This window comes from Poecilia reticulata, chromosome 22 (genome assembly GCF_904066995.2).
Source record: "Poecilia reticulata chromosome 22, P_reticulata-male-v2, whole genome shotgun sequence".
NCBI classification, from domain to species: domain Eukaryota; kingdom Metazoa; phylum Chordata; class Actinopteri; order Cyprinodontiformes; family Poeciliidae; genus Poecilia; species Poecilia reticulata.
In genome coordinates, this window is record NC_088851.1 from 7,228,910 (window position 1) to 7,245,957 (window position 17,048).

A 17,048-nucleotide genomic window follows, 5' to 3' on the forward strand; every position below is an offset into this window, starting at 1 on the left:
GCGTAACGTCAACCGCGTTCGCATTGTTTTGATAATTATCGTCATTTGACCGTGTATTCTTAACTGAACTGATTGTTTTTGTAATCTTAATACTCAGTAGGCAGAATTTAAAAATATATCTCTTCTCTTTTGCAGACTACGGTTGTTTTTTGTTTGTTTGTTTGTTTTCTGTGCATGTCCGCCTCACTGTGTGAAATGTGAACAAGCAGCAGCAGAGGAAAGCTGAACTTTGACCTCCTCTTCCTGCGTTTCGCCACACCGCTGCTGGGTTTTCTGTTGGTAAACCCAAACTGGAACAAAAAGCCAAGGGCGGACCTGATCTGGACTCCGAAGAAGACAGTGGAGAATAACTTTGTCTGCGGCACAAATGAAGAAAGTTGTGTCCTTCCTGCTGACCGCGTACGTCTCGGTGCCTGTTATTCTCTACCTGTTTCCAAGGATACTGAGCTATGCCATATTCTCTCATCTGCGTAAGTAAATGTTCCTGGTTTAAATGGGGCACCAAAGGATTTCACTGGTAAAAAATATATAAATTATCATTGCATTTACAGTGACTGTAACATTGTTCTCATAAATCTCAAATAAAAAAAAAGTTTTTTCCAGTAGTTATTCCACCAACACCAATGGGACATAGTAAAATAATTTTAAAAACGGATTTTCACATAAACTACAGGAGGACACAGATTTAAACTTAAACTATTCTAAAGCTTTTATTCTAGAAAATTATTCACGGAGTTAGAAGAGTAATCACACCCTGTGAATTTGTTGCATTTTGTTAGATCACAGCCACAAACTTCATATCGGTGTGTTTTTTTACATTTTTATTGGCATTTTAAATGCTGGACAAACACAGAGTCACGCATAACAGTGAATTGCATGTAAAATAGTCCACAGTTTTTATATTTTACCATAAAAATCAAAACGTGTGCTGTTCGTCCACATGTGGTCCCCATTTACTCTGCCTTCAGAAGCCATCAAATTAGAAAACAGAGACTTCCAGTCCTGTGAGTGATTTAATCTCAGCATAAATCCGGCTGTGCAGTTTGTTAGACAGCATTAGTGAAGATGAAGAAGCTCATTAGAAAGGTTGGGGATGAATAAAACTGTGGAGAAGCATGAAGGAAGGTTAGGTTGTGGAAACTGTCGGACGTGTTTAATGTCTCATGGAGTTTCGTTCCATCCATCATCAGAAAATCGGGAGAACAAGAGGATTTACTGGCAGTGCGCCCCACCAATCTGGTCGCTATGGAGAAGTGTCTAAATTAAAACCATTTAAGGATTTATGCAGCTTCCCACAGGCCGTAACGGCACAGAGCAACCTGGGGGAAGAATTTTATACCAAAATGTAAACTTTTCTGGAGGACAACCTAGTTAGAGCTACACATGAAACTTTTTTTAAAAATTTGACCTAGTCAAAGTCCAGACCTGAGTGTGTCTGAGATATTCATAGTTACACTCCATCTAATCTCACAGGCACATTTTGAATAGATGTTCAAAAGGGAAACGCACAAAAGACTTTTGCGGCGATCATTATTGGATCCACATGGAATTACCTCAGAAGGGCAGAAAAATAAAACATGCATGCCACACTTTCTAGATGTTTATTTTTTTCATTAAAAAATACAATGTTTTGGAAACATTTGTAATTTTTCATTTTTCCAATCAGTCTGTCACATAAAATCTCCCAATAGTAAAATTAAAAATATAAATAAATCCTTCGTTTTTGGTTCAAATGACACAAAATGTGAAAATGTAAATAAATAATTTCATAAAAAAAAAAAAATCTAATGACATAAAATGTGAAAATGTAAATAATTTCATAAAATATAATAAAAAAGAATAGTCCCTTAAATGCAGCACATAAAAACCCCAGTAAAACATGAAGTTTAAAAATCTGTGGCTTTCGATGCGTCTCGAGGCAGTGTGTGCACGCGTGTGTGTGTGTGTGCGTGTGATGTGATGCTGCGATTAGAAACGCCGCGGCGCTGACCTGCTGCGCTCTCACCTGCAGTGAGGTTTCCATACTGGGTGGATCTGCGCAGGCCTCAGGATGTCCTGAACCACACCTGCAACTTCTACCTCAGCCCAGAGGAGGGCGTCTCAGTGGGAGTGTGGTAGGCTGACTGTAGCTCTTTATCATCAGCGCTCTCGCCCGGCGCAGGCGGCTCTTGAGGCATCATGGCTGCACGGGGGCCCCCCACTCTGAAAACCCGCTGTATATTCTTGAAGCTCCGTGCTGTTCAGTTTCTTTTTTCGTCTTTCTCACTCCCTCTCCGTCTCAAAGGCACACGCTCCCTGCCAGCCAATGGGAAGCGGCCGCTGGGAAGGATCTCGACTGGTACCAGGAGGCCCTGGGAGACGGGCGTCCTGTTATCATCTACCTCCATGGAAACATAGGGACCAGGTGGGTTAAGTGCAGAAGGGATGCGCGTCCTTGAAACGATCCTAATAGAGTCTAGTGGGCATTAGACGGTTGCCTTGGCTCTTGTTGGCTGGAACAGACGAGTCTGAAAGTCTCTCTCATTTCGTGTCTGCAGGGCAAGCAGGCATAGAGTGGAGCTGGCGAAGGTTTGGCTAAAATAATAAGTTGTTTCCAGGTGTAAATATTTTAATCTTTGAGCTTTTGATAGAGAATTTGAATCGTTTTATAATCTCGTAGATCCTGAGTGCTGCAGGATACCACGTCTTATCTTTAGACTACAGAGGTAAGGAAGACCCAAAGCGTGCCGACGCAAGTAAAAAGTGAACCTTCACTTACGTAGCACTTTTCATAAAGTAATCTCTGAAGGTTAGTTTTTATTTGCTGTAAAAAACAAACAAAAAAACCCCCCCAAAAAACAAAGACCTCAAACTACAAAGGAGAGAGTTCTAATTTCCAGACTAGTTATTTTTATAGTTTATATGCAAGACATGAGGCATAGAGACAAACATGGATGGGGTTTTATTTATTTCTTAGAAGTTTCAGAATACCTAAGGGAAGAAAAACATTCAAACTTGACAAAAAGACTGGATTTGAATGTAGGAACCTCTTTCTGCGAGGAAACGGAGTTAGACTGTTGCGCCATCCAGACATATACGTTTAGATTGAGTCCAAATTCATGGAACCTCACTATCAACGATTCTCCTAATTCTGACTCTGAAAGTGGAGAATAATACACGTTTAAGACTGAAAGTAATGCAGCATACTTTCCCACGTTTGGCCTAAAAACAAACAAGCGACAAAAACGTTAAAGCGGGATAGTTTAACGACGTCGGCCTTTCAGCCTGTAATGTGTGTGTGTGGTTTTTTTTTAATGAGGATTTGGAGATTCCACCGGAGAGCCCAGCGAGGCTGGACTGACCAACGACGCCCTCTACCTGCACCAATGGGCAAAGACACGAAGCAGAGGGAGCCTGGTCTGCCTGTGGGGACACTCTCTGGGCTCCGGGTCCGTTTCTCTCTTAGATTCATTCATTCATTCATTCATTCTTTCATTCAGACAGCTTCTCATGACATAGACACAACACTCAATTTATCATTATCAAGTTTTCTTTTTTTTTTTTTTCCTCCTAGAGTGGCAACCAACACTGCAGTGAAAATCCAAGAACAAGGTGGGTTCGAGTTGAACTCCTTTCTCAGAAGCGCAACAGCTGATGGCTGTTACGCTACACTCAAAATGAAAAATAAATAATTAAAAAATACAGTCATTAACTTCTTGTCGTCTCCCGCTCAGGGTGCAAACTTCTGTCGAGGTCCAAAATGCTTTTAAAACATATTTTAAAAGCACATTTTGTCATGTTGCAACCAAAAATTCAAGATTCTGTGTCAGAACTCAGCCGATGCTGTAATTGTCTCCCTTTGACCAATAGCAGTTGCACATGATGTTTAGAGTAGTACTTTTATAAACACCAATCTGTGTTCTGCATAATAAATAGGGTCGTGTTTTTGGCACATCAGGGTCTGCCGTCGACGCTCTGATCCTGGAAGCTCCGTACACGAGGATCGGAGAAGCCATAGCAAACAATCGGCTGGCCAAGGTGAGAGGTCGACACGACATCTGGTCGGTTTGCCCAGGCTTTGGCTGAAACACGGCTGAAGTCATTTAAAAATGGACATCACTGCTTTTCTTCTGGGACTGTTTTGTTTTTGTAGTTGCTTGTGGTGTAGTAAATCCACTTTTGAGAGAAGATGTAGAGTAGACCATATAAGATCTTCAAACTGCGTTTTTTTTCTCCCCCCCATTCAAAACCTTTGTGTTAACATGTTCATTTTAAATAGTAAGTGAATGAAATAAAAGTGTGGATTAATGTTGCAGTTTGAATTTGGGGGAAGAAAAGTGTAAATGTAGAATTTAAAAATGCATTTTAAAGCACACCTAAAGCTTTCATTTGCATTTTCCACAAACCGTCTTGTTCTGGTGTGGATCAGAACTGCAGCACGTTTAAAGTCTTTATGAATTCAGATGTTTTCAGAGACCTCTTCCCCATTTATGTTTCTTTATATTTAACCCAACATTGCCCACATAGGGAGCCCATCATTTCCAGAAACTAACGACAAAGTAACAAAACTGTAGATAAAAAAAAAAAAAAAAGTTAACACTTGCTCAGTTTAAGTTTTTACTCGATTCCAAAGACGTATCACTTACCGTATTTGACAGTTTCACATTCTAATACTTCTCTGCGACTTTAATTGTCAAAAGTTGACTTTTACGCTTCGTGCCGCATTAGTTATTTACCGCGTTAAATTGTCACTTTCGCCGCCTCTCTCCGTATTCCCAGCTGTACATGTTCCTGCCGGGTTTTGAGAGCTTGCTCTGGAGCATTCTGGAAAGGATCAACATTTCATTTGCCAACGATAAAAAGTAGGTTTTTCCTGAAACGAAACCAGATTGAAAACGTTTAGTTTTTTTCCCCCTTGATCATCAGTAACATCTGCCGTCATTTCTGCAGCTTGCAGACGCTGAGCAGCCCCCTGCTGATCCTGCATGCAGAGGACGACAACATCATTCCGTTTCACATGGGTCAGAAGGTACGGCGGGTTTTCCTCGTCTCTCTCTCTCTAAATTTCCTGTCCGCTTTCCTCAAGCCCTTTTCGTCTATCTGACCCAGCTGTACCAGATATCGCTGCGAGCCCAGAGGGAATCCGAGACGAGCGATCGAGTGCAGATGATCTCCTACGCGGCGAGCCTCGGACTGTCCCACAGCCACATCTGCTCTGCCCCCGACTTTGCAGACGTCGTGCGGTGAGTCGGGAAGTCGTCGCCGGTTTGCGTTCAGAAATCGCGCCGGTGTTCGAATTTAATCCACACGCTTCTGTGTTGCAGGAAATTTCTACAAAACGTGGAGAGAGAAAGATGAAAGTCTGGGGGAAAAAAAAGGAAGCAATAAATAATTTTGACTTAAGTTTTGGGTTTTATTTTATTATGGACAGATTTTTTTTTTTTTTAACTCTACGTCCTTTTTCAAAAGTATCTTTTGATTCTAAAACATGGTTTCTCTATCAGGACAGGCCACCAACTCAAACTCAAACAAATGTTTAAACAAAAAAAACAAAACAAAACAAAAAAGCTTTTAACTGCTGCGTTCCTGATATCCATCTAACATCCTGGAACCTCTGACCGTCCCTCGATCCGCAGGAATGTCAGAGTTGAAGCGAGTTCTAGAGCTTTTCAGCTCCTCGCAGGCCGAACGTGTTGGCGCTAAAGAAATGTAACAGTGGTTTGACTTGAAGTGTGCGTCTCTAATAGCACCACAGAAGAAGAAGAAGGAAAAAAAACGTAATGTGTCGCATAAAGGTTTTGTTCTGTAAACGCAAAAGGCAGCTCAGGAGGTGAGGAACATTTTTCACATCTTCCTCAGAGCCTTGGCGGTTTCCTCGATGGCCTCGCGCGGCTCGCTGGGAGGCGGGATCTTCAGGTCGGTCGGCTCCACCCCCCACACCTCGGTGGCGTACTCCGTGATCGTTCTGTCGCTCGAGAACTTCCCCGTCGCCGCGATGTTCTTGATCACCATCTTGGTCCACTCCACCGTGTCCTAATAGAAGAGAGAAACATTTGAAATACAGAAATAAACCTGTGGAAAATACGTGATTAAAAGATTTTTAACTGCAGAAGCGGAATCTCTCAATGAAAACATTTTATTTATTTATTTTTTTTGCGACTCAAAAACACAACAAATAATGGCACAAATCCTGGCATCCACGCCGGCTATGTAAAGTAAATCTCGACGAAACCTTTCTGAACGTTACACCGACTTTAACTGGACCCGCGTTTTGTTAAAACGAGATGAAGGTTGAGTTTAGCTGCGACAAACCCTCCAGGTGGGTCTGCTCTACAACACGGGATAAGAAATTTGCTAAAGCGTTGAACGCTGTCGGGCATGGCGGAGGATCGGTGATGCTGTGGGCCTGTTTCTCTTCCAAAACTCCTGGGAACTTTGGTTTTACAACCAGAAGTGATCAGAAATACTGTGTTAGATGTAAAAATGCAGGAGATTCTGGAAGTAAACACACAAAAACAACATTTTTAAAAACATCTTTCCGGATGTCTCTTAGTGTATGGTGGCGAGATAAATATGGATCCTCCAGTTCCAGCATGGCGGTCGTCGTATTTACACCCCGGAAAAAAACAACAAAAAAAAAACAGGAAGTCACGGATGATCAATTTGTACGTAGAGGATTTAATGATCATTGCTGGGGGAACCTTTTGATTTTGTTCCATCAAAAATGTATTTTTTTTTCCCTCTCCGAATGAATGTACTGAAATTAAAAGAAAACTGTCCGAATTTACTGAGAATTTAGTACTACAGCAGAAAGAACAATTAAGAAAAGGAAAAGAAAAATAAACATTACCTGATAGAGTTTGCTGACTTTTTCTTGGGTTTTCAAGTAATCTTCAAAGTCTGCAAACACTTTGAATCTAAAAAGAGAGAGAGAGAAATAAAAGAATGTAACTAAATACGAAAATACAAGAAGAATAACAACAAAAAGGAAAAGTAAAGTTGCTCACCGGTCGTATTTGAAGAGCATGTTGGTCAGGTCATTGAAAAGCTCTGGATTCTTGGGGCTGAAGAATCCACTTGCAATCTGATCCATCACTTGTTTCAGCTCGGGGATCTTCTCGTAGTACTTCATGGCATCGTACCTTAAAAACAAAAACATAAAAACAAAAAACTTGATCCGTAAAAAAGACATTTTCAAACTCCGCTCCACTGTGTGCGTTTTATCTCGTCGGGTCTTTTACCCCTTTTTGTCCATCTCGGCCACGTCCTCCACCCGCATGCCGAAGATGAAGAGGTTTTCCTCGCCCGCCTCCTCGGCCATCTCCACGTTGGCTCCGTCCATGGTGCCGATGGTCAGCGCTCCGTTCAGCATGAACTTCATGTTGCCCGTCCCCGAAGCCTCGGTGCCAGCGGTGGAGATTTGCTCCGACAGATCAGTGGCAGGAATCACTGAGAAGGAGAAAAAAAACAAAAATCAAAAAGTCACAACATTTTCTTTTCCTCTCCAACAGTTTTTTTTTTTATTTTTTTTTATTAAATTATACCTTTCTCCGCAAGAGAAACTCTGTAGTTCTCCAGGTAGATAACCTTCAGCTTGTCTCCAACCACGGGATCGTTATTCACCACGTCAGCCACCGAGGTGATGAGCTTGATGATCATTTTTGCCATGTGGTATCCCGGTGCGGCCTGCAGAGGGCGACGATGCGAATCGTTCATTCCGGTCGTGTTGCTCTGTCGAGTTCGGCGCGCGCGCTGTGACCTACCTTCCCACCGATGATCATCGTTCGCGGTACGAAAGGCGCGTTGGGGTTCTTCCTGATGCCTGATGGGAAAAAAAGACGAACATTTATAAAGTGAAAAAGTATTGAAACTGAATTGATAGAGTACAGTATTTTAAAACTGAGGAAGAAAAATGCATAAAAAACCAGTATTCAAAACAGATTTGTAAAAAGAAATACATCTTCAAAAGGAACAGATTATTATTATTATTATTATATTCGGAACGGCGACGATAGAGAAGTGCATTTAAATTGAAAGTGCTATTTATGGGACAAGCTTGACAGAGACAAAACAATCAAAATTTCTGCATTTAAAAGAAATTTGAAAATTATGATAAAGATATGGCATGGGAATAAGCTGATATTTTGCTCTTTTTAAAATATATATATATCTGCATTTTAGTTAAACAGCTAATTCTCATTTTTTGTGAATAGATAGATATTTTATATTTATAGTTTATACTTCTTACTGCATAATTTCCTTCATTCGTTTTCTTTCAGTTGTTGCACAAATGAACTCAATTTTTGCACCGGTTTGGTTCATCCATTACACAAAAAGCCACAAAGTATTGAAATTTGAGCGTTGTGAATACTACAGCAAGACACTGCAAACAGCACATCTGTGGAGAAACGTCCTAAAACAAAAAGAAAAGTAAAAAAAAGCAGTTTCGCTGTTTATTGCAGCTTTGTGTAAAATTCCCCACTGCTGATTGCAGTGGCTGCATTCCTCGTGTCTGTTTTAACATGAAGCCCCAGGTGGGTGTGGAATATTCCACATCAGGAAACGTCTGACTACATCATCTAACTGATCACTCAGAGATTCACATGTACAATCACTTGTGGAAACTTTTTTTTTTTTTGACTTCACATCAAATGACTAAGCAGAAAAAAACAAAACAAACTCGTCGCTGCACGTACGGTTGTACAAGGCGATGATGTGCAGGCAGTTGAGCAGCTGCCGCTTGTACTCGTGGATCCTCTTGACGTGGACGTCGAACATGGAGGAAGGGTTGATCTTCACCCGGTACTCCTTCTCCAGGAACTGGGCGAACTTCAGCTTGTTGTCCTGTGGAGAAATGCAACGCGACAACGGGAGTCATTGATGTGAAAGCTGCTGAGTCAGGAAAGCGCTGCCCTGACACGTGCCGCGGCGCTTATGGCCACAAGGTGCGATGTCGCAACGCCTGGCTTTGTCAGACCGAGATGCCTCTTCATGCTGTGATGTGCAGAAATATTAAGATGTAGTTTTCCATGTGACATGATGATATGTTACTTCATCGTTTCTGCTCTGATCCATTTTTCACCTTTTAAAGGATTAATACCTCAGGAAGAGCAACAACTGATTAAATGGGCGTTACTTTGTGTTTTCCCAGTCACATAGTGCCATTTTATAGCACAATTAAGTAGCCATGTTGGCTTCAAACATGACTGAGAAGAAATTTTACTTCCTGATTTAACGCCTACAAATTGGGCCTCTGTCTCTTTAAGAAGCTCCTGCTCTTTCTGAAACTCCGCCTTCAGGAAGTCATCACAACATATCTCCTATTAACCCTTTAGCTAAGTTTATAACCAGCGTTTCATTCAAAAGTAGCTCCTATAATGATCTCAGCAGACACAGTTCCACCAGGTGTTTGCTAATTGCTGCTGGCTAGTCTGAAGGAGCCGAGTTAGGGAGGACTGCTCTGTGAGGCTGAAGCCGCATCTCTGAGGAGGAGCAGCGTATCGAAGGCGGGGCTCGCTTCTCCCAGGCGTTTTAGCACAGCCGAATGGTTGCCGTGGAGATTAAAGGATTTCTCAAACGTGCGCAGAAGAATCACAGCAACGCTCCCGGTTATGTTTTTGATGAGGGAACAACATAAGATGATGTGAAGCCCTTTAATTGATAATCTTATGATGGGATTTTTCCCGTTTCTCCCAGTTCTTCTGACCCAGCTCAGCTCATACTGGATAAGAAAATGTCAGCAGACCAACCCGTCAGACTCACCTGTTTGATTTTAGCGACGTCGCGAAGGAAGGCCAAGTCGTTAACAAAGTCATTCAGCTTCTTCAGCTGGCTCAGGTCCTTCACATAGTCCTCCCCAATGACCTGAGAACGTATCACATTACAGTAACCAATGTTCGCATTAGTCAAATTATGGGATTTTACGTCCTAAAGGCTAACTGGCTGCTGAAGCGTGGTAAAACTGGTCGAACCTCAGCAATAAGCTCAGCCAGCCCAGGGTTGCAGAGGAGCAGCCAGCGTCTGGGAGTGATGCCGTTGGTTTTATTCTGAAACTTGCCCGGTTCAATGTCACTGAAGTTTTTAAACCTGTAAAAAAAAGAAAACAGAGGAAAAGTTAGGATTTGCTATCTGGACAAGCAGCAGTTTGATTTCAGCTGGTTAACCAACAAAATCTAGACTAAATAGATGGTTTTCATCCCAATATGCTGAACCAGGACGACATTATTTTTATTATTTTTTTTAGATGACCTCTTTTACACTTCTGACCAATCTTGGAACTTTTATCGCAGTCGACCGTCGGCGAAAGGCTTACACTTCGGTTTTGATGATGTTGGAGTGTATCTGAGCGACTCCATTGACGGCGTGAGAGCCTACGATACACAGATGGGCCATGTTCACCCTCTTGCAGCCGTCCTCTTCGATCAGAGACATCTTCCGCAGTTTGTCGATGTCGTTCGGGAAGAGAGCAGCAATTTTCTACGGGGGCAAAAAAAACAACAAAAAAACAAAACACAAAAACGTTTTCAAGCTGCACAGCTGAGGAAAGCGGTGACATGTAAAAGCATTCAGTCCTTTAACTCGCATTAAAATTATACATTTACATTTTATTTGGGTTGATTGTGGGAGTAGTTAGAAACCCACCAAGGCGTGTTTATCCACCTACACTGATTGGCCGCCTTTTATCAGTGGAAAAATCAATAAAATACACGCGCAAAATGTCATGTTTTGCATAACTTTATACATGGTTTCATATCTCAGAAGATTAAAAAAGAAAAAAACCACATTGATTAGTAGATATTCTGCGTCTCTGCTGCGACATGCTTACGTCTAGGTGAGTCTGGTTGATCTGGTAGATGATCTGCAGGTGTCTGGGCAGCAGTTTCTCCAGCAGCTCCACAGGCCAGCGCTCCAGGGCCTCGGGGAGGATGGTGTGGTTGGTGTAGGCAAACGTACGCCTGGTGAGGTCCCAGGCCTGCCAAGGAGGAGGGACAAGTTCTAGTTTAAGTGTTGCATTTTAAGAATCATAAATAAGACCAAGCTTTTATAATAAACTCGACTATTTTAGTCGCAGATTGAAATTCAGCAGGAAGCGGAGGTTTTCGTTTCATCCCCTCGCTCTGTGGTTTTAACCTCAGCTCGCATTACTTGCCCTTACTTGTTCTCGATTTCCTAATTTGCACTTCCTGTCATGGTTGCCGTTGATGATTAAGACCAACAAGAGACACTCGAAGGCGACTTTAACTCACCGTCTCCCAGTCGAGTTTCTCAATGTCCACAAAGATCCTCATCAGTTCGGGGATGGCCATGGCAGGGTGGGTGTCGTTCAGCTGGATGGCGACCTGGGAAACAGGAAACAGTCTGTAGCAATGAGTCAGTCATTTTGTGGATTATTGAAATCAACTTTAAGTCGTAGTACAATAGACAAGAGGGGGGAAAAAAGTAAATGAATAAATCGATCCATCACTGATCTGATCTGAGCACAATAGGGGCCATTGTAGATGGGGAGCAGAGAAAAAAAAAGAAGTGATACATTTCTGCCAGAAAAACTCACAAATTTTGAGATCTTAGAAATTTTCTGGAAAAACAATTTTTGAATTGGAGAAGTCAAACTTTTGCTAGAAAAAAAACAAAACAAAACAAATTAATTAACCTCAAATTTTCTAGAATTTTTTGTTTCGACATTTGGAAATTTTTGTTTTCAAAAAGTCAAAAGTCTTTGTTTTTATAGCACATTTTTGACTTTTCAAGCTCAGAAATTTCTGAGGTTTTTTTTCTAGATTATTCTAAAAAAAAAAAAAAATTTACTTGTAGAGCTCAGAATTTTCTTCTGTTTTTCTGGAAAATTACTGTTTTTTTCTTGGCAGAAATTTTTCTTTTCTATCTACAATGTCCCTAACACACCTTTGTGGATTATTTTTGCTTTCCCCTGTCCTTTTTTATTCAATAATTTTTTTAAAGCCAAGGTAACCATGACTTGACAAACTTCATTCACCTCGCAGCTTCGGCAGCTGCAACAGACGGAAGCAAAGAGGAAGTGCTGACATAATGTTGCAAACCAACCAAATGAGGCAACATGCCAACTAAAAGCAGACAACCGCTCCTCCTTTTGCGACACAGAGTCAGAGTTCTTACTTTGTCTGGGAAGGCATCGAAGGTGGTGCGGCTCGGTCTGCCCTTCTTGGTGGTCTTGAAGCGGCGGATGATGTCTTGGAGTGTGGCTGCCACGACAAAGTACTCCTGCTTCAGACGGAGCTCCTTTCCTTCAAAGAACTGAACCGCAGAAAGTTACACCAAGGTGGAAAACATCTGATGGTTTACTGGCCGTGAAAAAGTGAACTTACATTATCGTTTGGATAGAGGACTCGGGAGATGTTCTCCGCCAGATTTCTGTCCAGAACGGCCTGTATGTAGTCGCCTACATTAACTAGAGAAAGAAAAAAAATTACTAGTTTTAGTTTAAAAAATTAAGAAACAAAATCCCTAAAATGTGGCAGAGAGGAAGCGACCACAGTTGCAGAAGTTTCTGTTGATTTTGCACAACTCAAGTACAAGTATCTTTAAACTTTTCCAGAAAACAAGCAAGTTATTTTATAATAAGTATATTGTGGTAGACCAATATCAGATGGTGGAGAATTGTGAAGATTTATAAATTGAACAGTTATAAATCTTTACAGTAAAAAAAAAAAAAAAAAAAAGTGTGACAAAAATTTATATTCAACCCTCTAAAGCACCTGACCAACTTTGGGGTACTTGCAAAATTAGACTGTTCTTGTTAAAATAAGTCAAGCTCAGTCAAAAGTGGATGAAAAGCATCTCGACATAATCTAAAAATTTCGCAGCATTCAGGGAATCACCCTGAATGCTGGGTGATTCCCTGCATTCATGTGTATGTGTATCTTCTGATAGGCAAACTTCTATCAGAAGATACACAAAAGGTTTGTTTCACCGTTTCCTTTTGGTCTAGAAGTGGACAAATATGTCCTGGATGTGTTCATCGGACTTAATGGTGTCACTTTTCTTTCAGAGCCGCTGTATTCATTCAACAGACGACGGACAGAGACTTGGTTTTAGTGGATTTAGAGGTAACCAAGTCAAAGAAGGCTGGCTATTTTCCTTTTACTTCAGTTGTACAAGACTTTACGGTGGTCTACCGTGCCAAAGTCGAACAACACACCCTAAAGAATGCGGTTGGAACGTGCCAAATGATTCAGGGGATCTGAATACTTTTGTAAAGCCCGGCACATTGTGCAACTCTTTTGCTGAAGAGGTCTAATATTTTTTTTTGCATAAAAGCGAGACATCGTCCTGGACTTACAGTCTTTCAAGTTGAAGTCGTTGGGCGCCCGGGCCGACCACAGCCTCATCGTATTCACAGTGTTGTTCATGTAGCCAGGAATGGGCGTGTCGTAAGGCATTGCCAAAACAACCTGCAGGTGAAAACCCAGTCAGAGGTCACAGGTCGACCACATCTCACAAGGTCATTTACTCTGGCTCAACCCAAATTCATGCAAATCTTTTCCACTATGTAGTCGCCACCAAGTACCTGAGTGTTAACCCACTTGGGCCCGTCTCTCGTCTCCTCCACTCGTCCGTAAAAGTGGACCGGCAGCATGTACTCGGGGCGAGCCTTCTCCCAGGGGTTTCCGTGCCTCAGCCAATCGTCTGCCTCCTCCACCTGCAGCGTGGAAGGTCACAGATAAGTGAAAGCCCCAGGACAAACTCAGCCTTATCTGACCTCTTCGTATAGCCTGAAACGAGGAAGCTCAGCTCTTACAGTCTTACATCCAACACGGCCCGCAATCGCATTTTTTGGTTTTGACGTAAATAACCGCTCTCACCAACAGCGGATATCAGGCGCACAGGTTCATCCACCTGCGTGGGTACACAACGAGCACGCCTGGTGTTCAGAGTTCAGGGGGACATGTTTACACTGACAGGGTTCGACCCGCAAAGAAACCCGGCGGAACTCAAAAAACGGCAGAAGCCTGCAGTTTTGCAAACTCCTATCAGAAGATACACAAAAGGTTTGTTTTGTCATCCACAAAACAAACCTTTGTCTGACCCTCTTTAGCCGTGCTAAGAGGATCAGACTACAGCATGTTCCTTTTGTCAATAATTAACCTGTGATGTTTTCTGACCCAATTCATCTCTACTTTAGCCTCCGTCAAATTTTAAAAGGGAATCCTGCTTTCAAAAAAAAAAAAAAAAAAGATAAAAGGTGGGGGAATCAATGTCTTCGTCACAGAGGTCACAGCTGAGTTTCAGGCAAATCTTTTTTTTTTTTTTTTTAAAAGGAAGCATAATTACCTGCCAGCCATCTCTAATCTTCTGATTAAAGATGCCGTATTCGTATCTGATGCCATAACCGTACGCTGCGAGTCCCAGGGTCGCCATGGAATCCAAGAAACATGCTGCAATGGCAAGGAATTAAAATATCACACACTACAGTTAAATAAAAAGAGCTGGGGTATTTTTTAATTTGTGGTGCTGCAGGAGAAGTTTCAGCAGCATATTTGCTCATTTCCTCCATCTGCCGCAAACTTTCATAAGCCGAGAGTTGCTCCACATGTGCGGTAGACAAGCAGATTTATTAGAGAAGAGCCTATGTGCCCTGAAGACAATGATGGTGCAAAACTGCAACGGATACAAAACGTCTGCACGGAAATGTGCTCTTAAAGTCATCTCTGTCCCACTTTTCATCCTCAAAGGTGGCTTTGAGGACGTTTGCTCACCTGCCAGTCTGCCCAGGCCTCCGTTGCCCAGACCCGCGTCCTCCTCCACCTCCTCCAGCTCCTCCATGTCCAGGCCGAGCTGCGGAGAGAACATTCCCAATCAGCAAACTCACAACGGCTGAGTTGCTCGGATTCGGCAACTTTAGATCTCTGAATGAGACCGTCTGACCTGGTAGATGGCCTCGTCGCATGCGTTCTGCAGGCCCAAGTTGATCATGGTGTTCTGCAGCGTCCTGCCCATGTAGAACTCCAGGGACAGATAATACACCCTCTGGGGGGAAAAAAGAAAAAAAAAAGATGGGGGGGGGGGAAATTAAATCTGAAACAGTCTTTTAGCATTGAATACGTCAATAACTTCAATATACAGGAAATCCAGTTTAGAGCGGTAAAACAAATGGAAGTGGAACAATCCTGCCTTCCCCTGCACAAACAATGATTAATATGTGAACCTGACGCACTGACCTGAAAATACAAAGCCTCTTTGTGATCCATAAAACTTTATGCAACACAAACTAGTGGCTGGGTGCTAAAGATTCTCCGTTTTCATTTAGAATAATCTGCATGTGATTGAAAGTTAGTGCTCGGATCGCTCCTTGAGCATGCATTTCACACAATAAACACAATCCGAGGGCTACTTCGGGTGCAGATCCGTTTTACCTTCGGGTCTGCTTCGTAGTAAAACTGCTGCGTCCTGATCCACCTGCCCACCAGGTGGTCTCTCACGGTGTGGGCCAGGGCGAAGTAGTAATCCCTGGGCGTCGCGATGTTCCTGTCTTTGACCAGGGTGAAGTGCAAGTGGCGATTGAAGCCCTTCTTCAGCTCGGCCACGTTCTCCACTCCCACGATGCCCCTGATGCTGATCTGCTTCCGCTTCTCCTGGTCGGTGAGAGGAGTCGCCATGCTGGCCCGTGTGCAGGTACTGCTGATCCCGAGCTGCTGCTGCTGCTGCTGCTGGAAGGAAGCGCTTCTGAGCCTTGATCCGACCCAACCCGACTGGGAGCGAAGCGGAGAGGAGACTAGAGGTGTGTTGGCGGTGGGGGAACACAGGAGTCTCCTCCTCGGGCTGTTTTTCATTGGCGAGTTCAAGGGGGAGGGAGGCGTTTCCCCTCCGGGGCCTTTCTTTACTTTACTGTACTTTAGAGACGGGGGGGCGGGGAGGAAACACTCCGGGTAGGTCAGCTGAGCTGAATTTCAATCACAACTTTTAGAGGAAGACCGTCGTGGGGGCGAAGGGGAAGAAGAGACGGGTCTGTTTTGGAGAGGAAAAAACCCAGCAGGAACTAAAAAACAACCAGCAACAGGATAGAGACTGGGCTGGTGAGTGCAAAGAAAAAAAAGAAAAAACAAAAATCCAGGAAGAGCCAAACTGGCATACATTACATACTTGATAATGGGAAGTTTATTACAGAGGGATGCAGTGAGAACAGTGTTCAAAGTTGTTTATTTAGTTTTTTTTTTTTTTTTTGGTAAAGCTACTTTCCGACAACACGGTTTTTGTACTTAACTTACAAAGTTAAATACAAAATTTAAACCAAACTGTAAGAATCTTAATAATAATTTTATTTGCTGTACATTTCTTTATTCTCCTGGATTGATGCAGAGCCACTCCAAGGCTGAATGTGGGACCTGGGCGACATAACTTGGGGCCCCACTTAAAATAATTGATAACACTTTATTTGAAGGGGGTGAATAAGACTGACATGTCACTGTCATAAACATGAATAAGTCTTCATGAATATTTATGACCTTTGTCATAAAGCGTCATTCAACTTGACATTAAGCAAGAAATTATTGTCTTATAAGGATAACATTTTAAATTTCACCTGTTATGACATTCATGACAAGTTATAATATCTTGTTTAATGTCAAGTTGTCATGACAACGATGTTATCTTGGGTAATGTCACATTTTTGTAACGAAGACATTTTCAATAATGTCAACTTTGTATTAAAAATGTCATGATTTACCGAATGACACTTTATGAAAACAGTCATAAATATTCATGAAGACTTATTCATGTTTATGACAGTGTCATGTCAGTCTTAATCAGGGGTGAAAGTAATTTTAAATTCTTGGGTACTATGACAAAAGTATATATATTATTATTGTTTCAACACCTTGTTGAAACAATAATCACTGAGATTATTATTTTTGTTGGGTCATTAATTTGAAAAAGTTTTGTTGACTTTTTGTTGTTGTTCTTTAATAAAGTTATGAACGTTTTAAGCCAGTCAGAGGAGGACGTGCTGCTCTCATCGTCCTGGCGGCGTTCAGTTTGTCACCTAATGCCGAGATCGACTCAAAACCTTCCACGATCAACGTATCGCACCCCTGCTC

General features: G+C 42.2%; 2 protein-coding genes across 2 annotated transcripts; one reads left to right on the forward strand and one right to left on the reverse strand.

The window, feature by feature from the left end:
* On the forward strand, positions 1-5,382 carry LOC103458322 (lysophosphatidylserine lipase ABHD12). The gene is made up of 12 exons (XM_008399009.3): positions 1-470; positions 2,012-2,114; positions 2,285-2,404; positions 2,538-2,568; positions 2,660-2,705; positions 3,299-3,428; positions 3,554-3,591; positions 3,938-4,017; positions 4,759-4,841; positions 4,930-5,008; positions 5,089-5,222; positions 5,304-5,382. The coding sequence occupies exons 1-12, from the start codon at positions 368-370 to the stop codon at positions 5,335-5,337; spliced, it is 981 nt and encodes a 326-aa protein (XP_008397231.2). The 5' UTR covers positions 1-367; the 3' UTR covers positions 5,338-5,382.
* Positions 5,383-5,471: 89 nt separating this feature from the next.
* Positions 5,472-15,825, reverse strand: pygl (phosphorylase, glycogen, liver). The gene is made up of 20 exons (XM_081603630.1): positions 15,369-15,825; positions 14,881-14,982; positions 14,712-14,790; positions 14,287-14,390; positions 13,523-13,654; positions 13,295-13,406; positions 12,321-12,403; positions 12,112-12,249; positions 11,226-11,318; positions 10,805-10,951; positions 10,292-10,455; positions 9,951-10,065; positions 9,742-9,843; positions 8,676-8,823; positions 7,743-7,801; positions 7,524-7,665; positions 7,221-7,428; positions 6,987-7,121; positions 6,830-6,896; positions 5,472-6,012 (listed from the first exon to the last, which is right to left on the reverse strand). The coding sequence occupies exons 1-20, from the start codon at positions 15,783-15,785 to the stop codon at positions 5,824-5,826; spliced, it is 2,736 nt and encodes a 911-aa protein (XP_081459756.1). The 5' UTR covers positions 15,786-15,825; the 3' UTR covers positions 5,472-5,823.
* Between the last annotated feature and the right edge of the window lie 1,223 nt (positions 15,826-17,048).

What these genes read in the sequence shown, in the direction of transcription:
- LOC103458322 (XM_008399009.3), top strand. Translation starts at nt 368, where the DNA reads ATGAAGAAAGTTGTGTCCTTCCTGCTGACCGCGTACGTCTCGGTGCCT. An exon ending in CTTATCTTTAGACTACAGAG is followed by an intron (nt 2,706 to 3,298) that starts GTAAGGAAGACC and finishes TTTTTTAATGAG; the next exon opens with GATTTGGAGATTCCACCGGA. An exon ending in AGTGAAAATCCAAGAACAAG is followed by an intron (nt 3,592 to 3,937) that starts GTGGGTTCGAGT and finishes TTGGCACATCAG; the next exon opens with GGTCTGCCGTCGACGCTCTG.
- pygl (XM_081603630.1), bottom strand. Translation starts at nt 15,785, where the DNA reads ATGAAAAACAGCCCGAGGAGGAGACTCCTGTGTTCCCCCACCGCCAAC. An exon ending in CCAAGTGGGTTAACACTCAG is followed by an intron (nt 13,407 to 13,522) that starts GTACTTGGTGGC and finishes TTTCACCTGCAG; the next exon opens with GTTGTTTTGGCAATGCCTTA. An exon ending in AACATCATCAAAACCGAAGT is followed by an intron (nt 10,066 to 10,291) that starts GTAAGCCTTTCG and finishes TTTTTTTTACAG; the next exon opens with GTTTAAAAACTTCAGTGACA.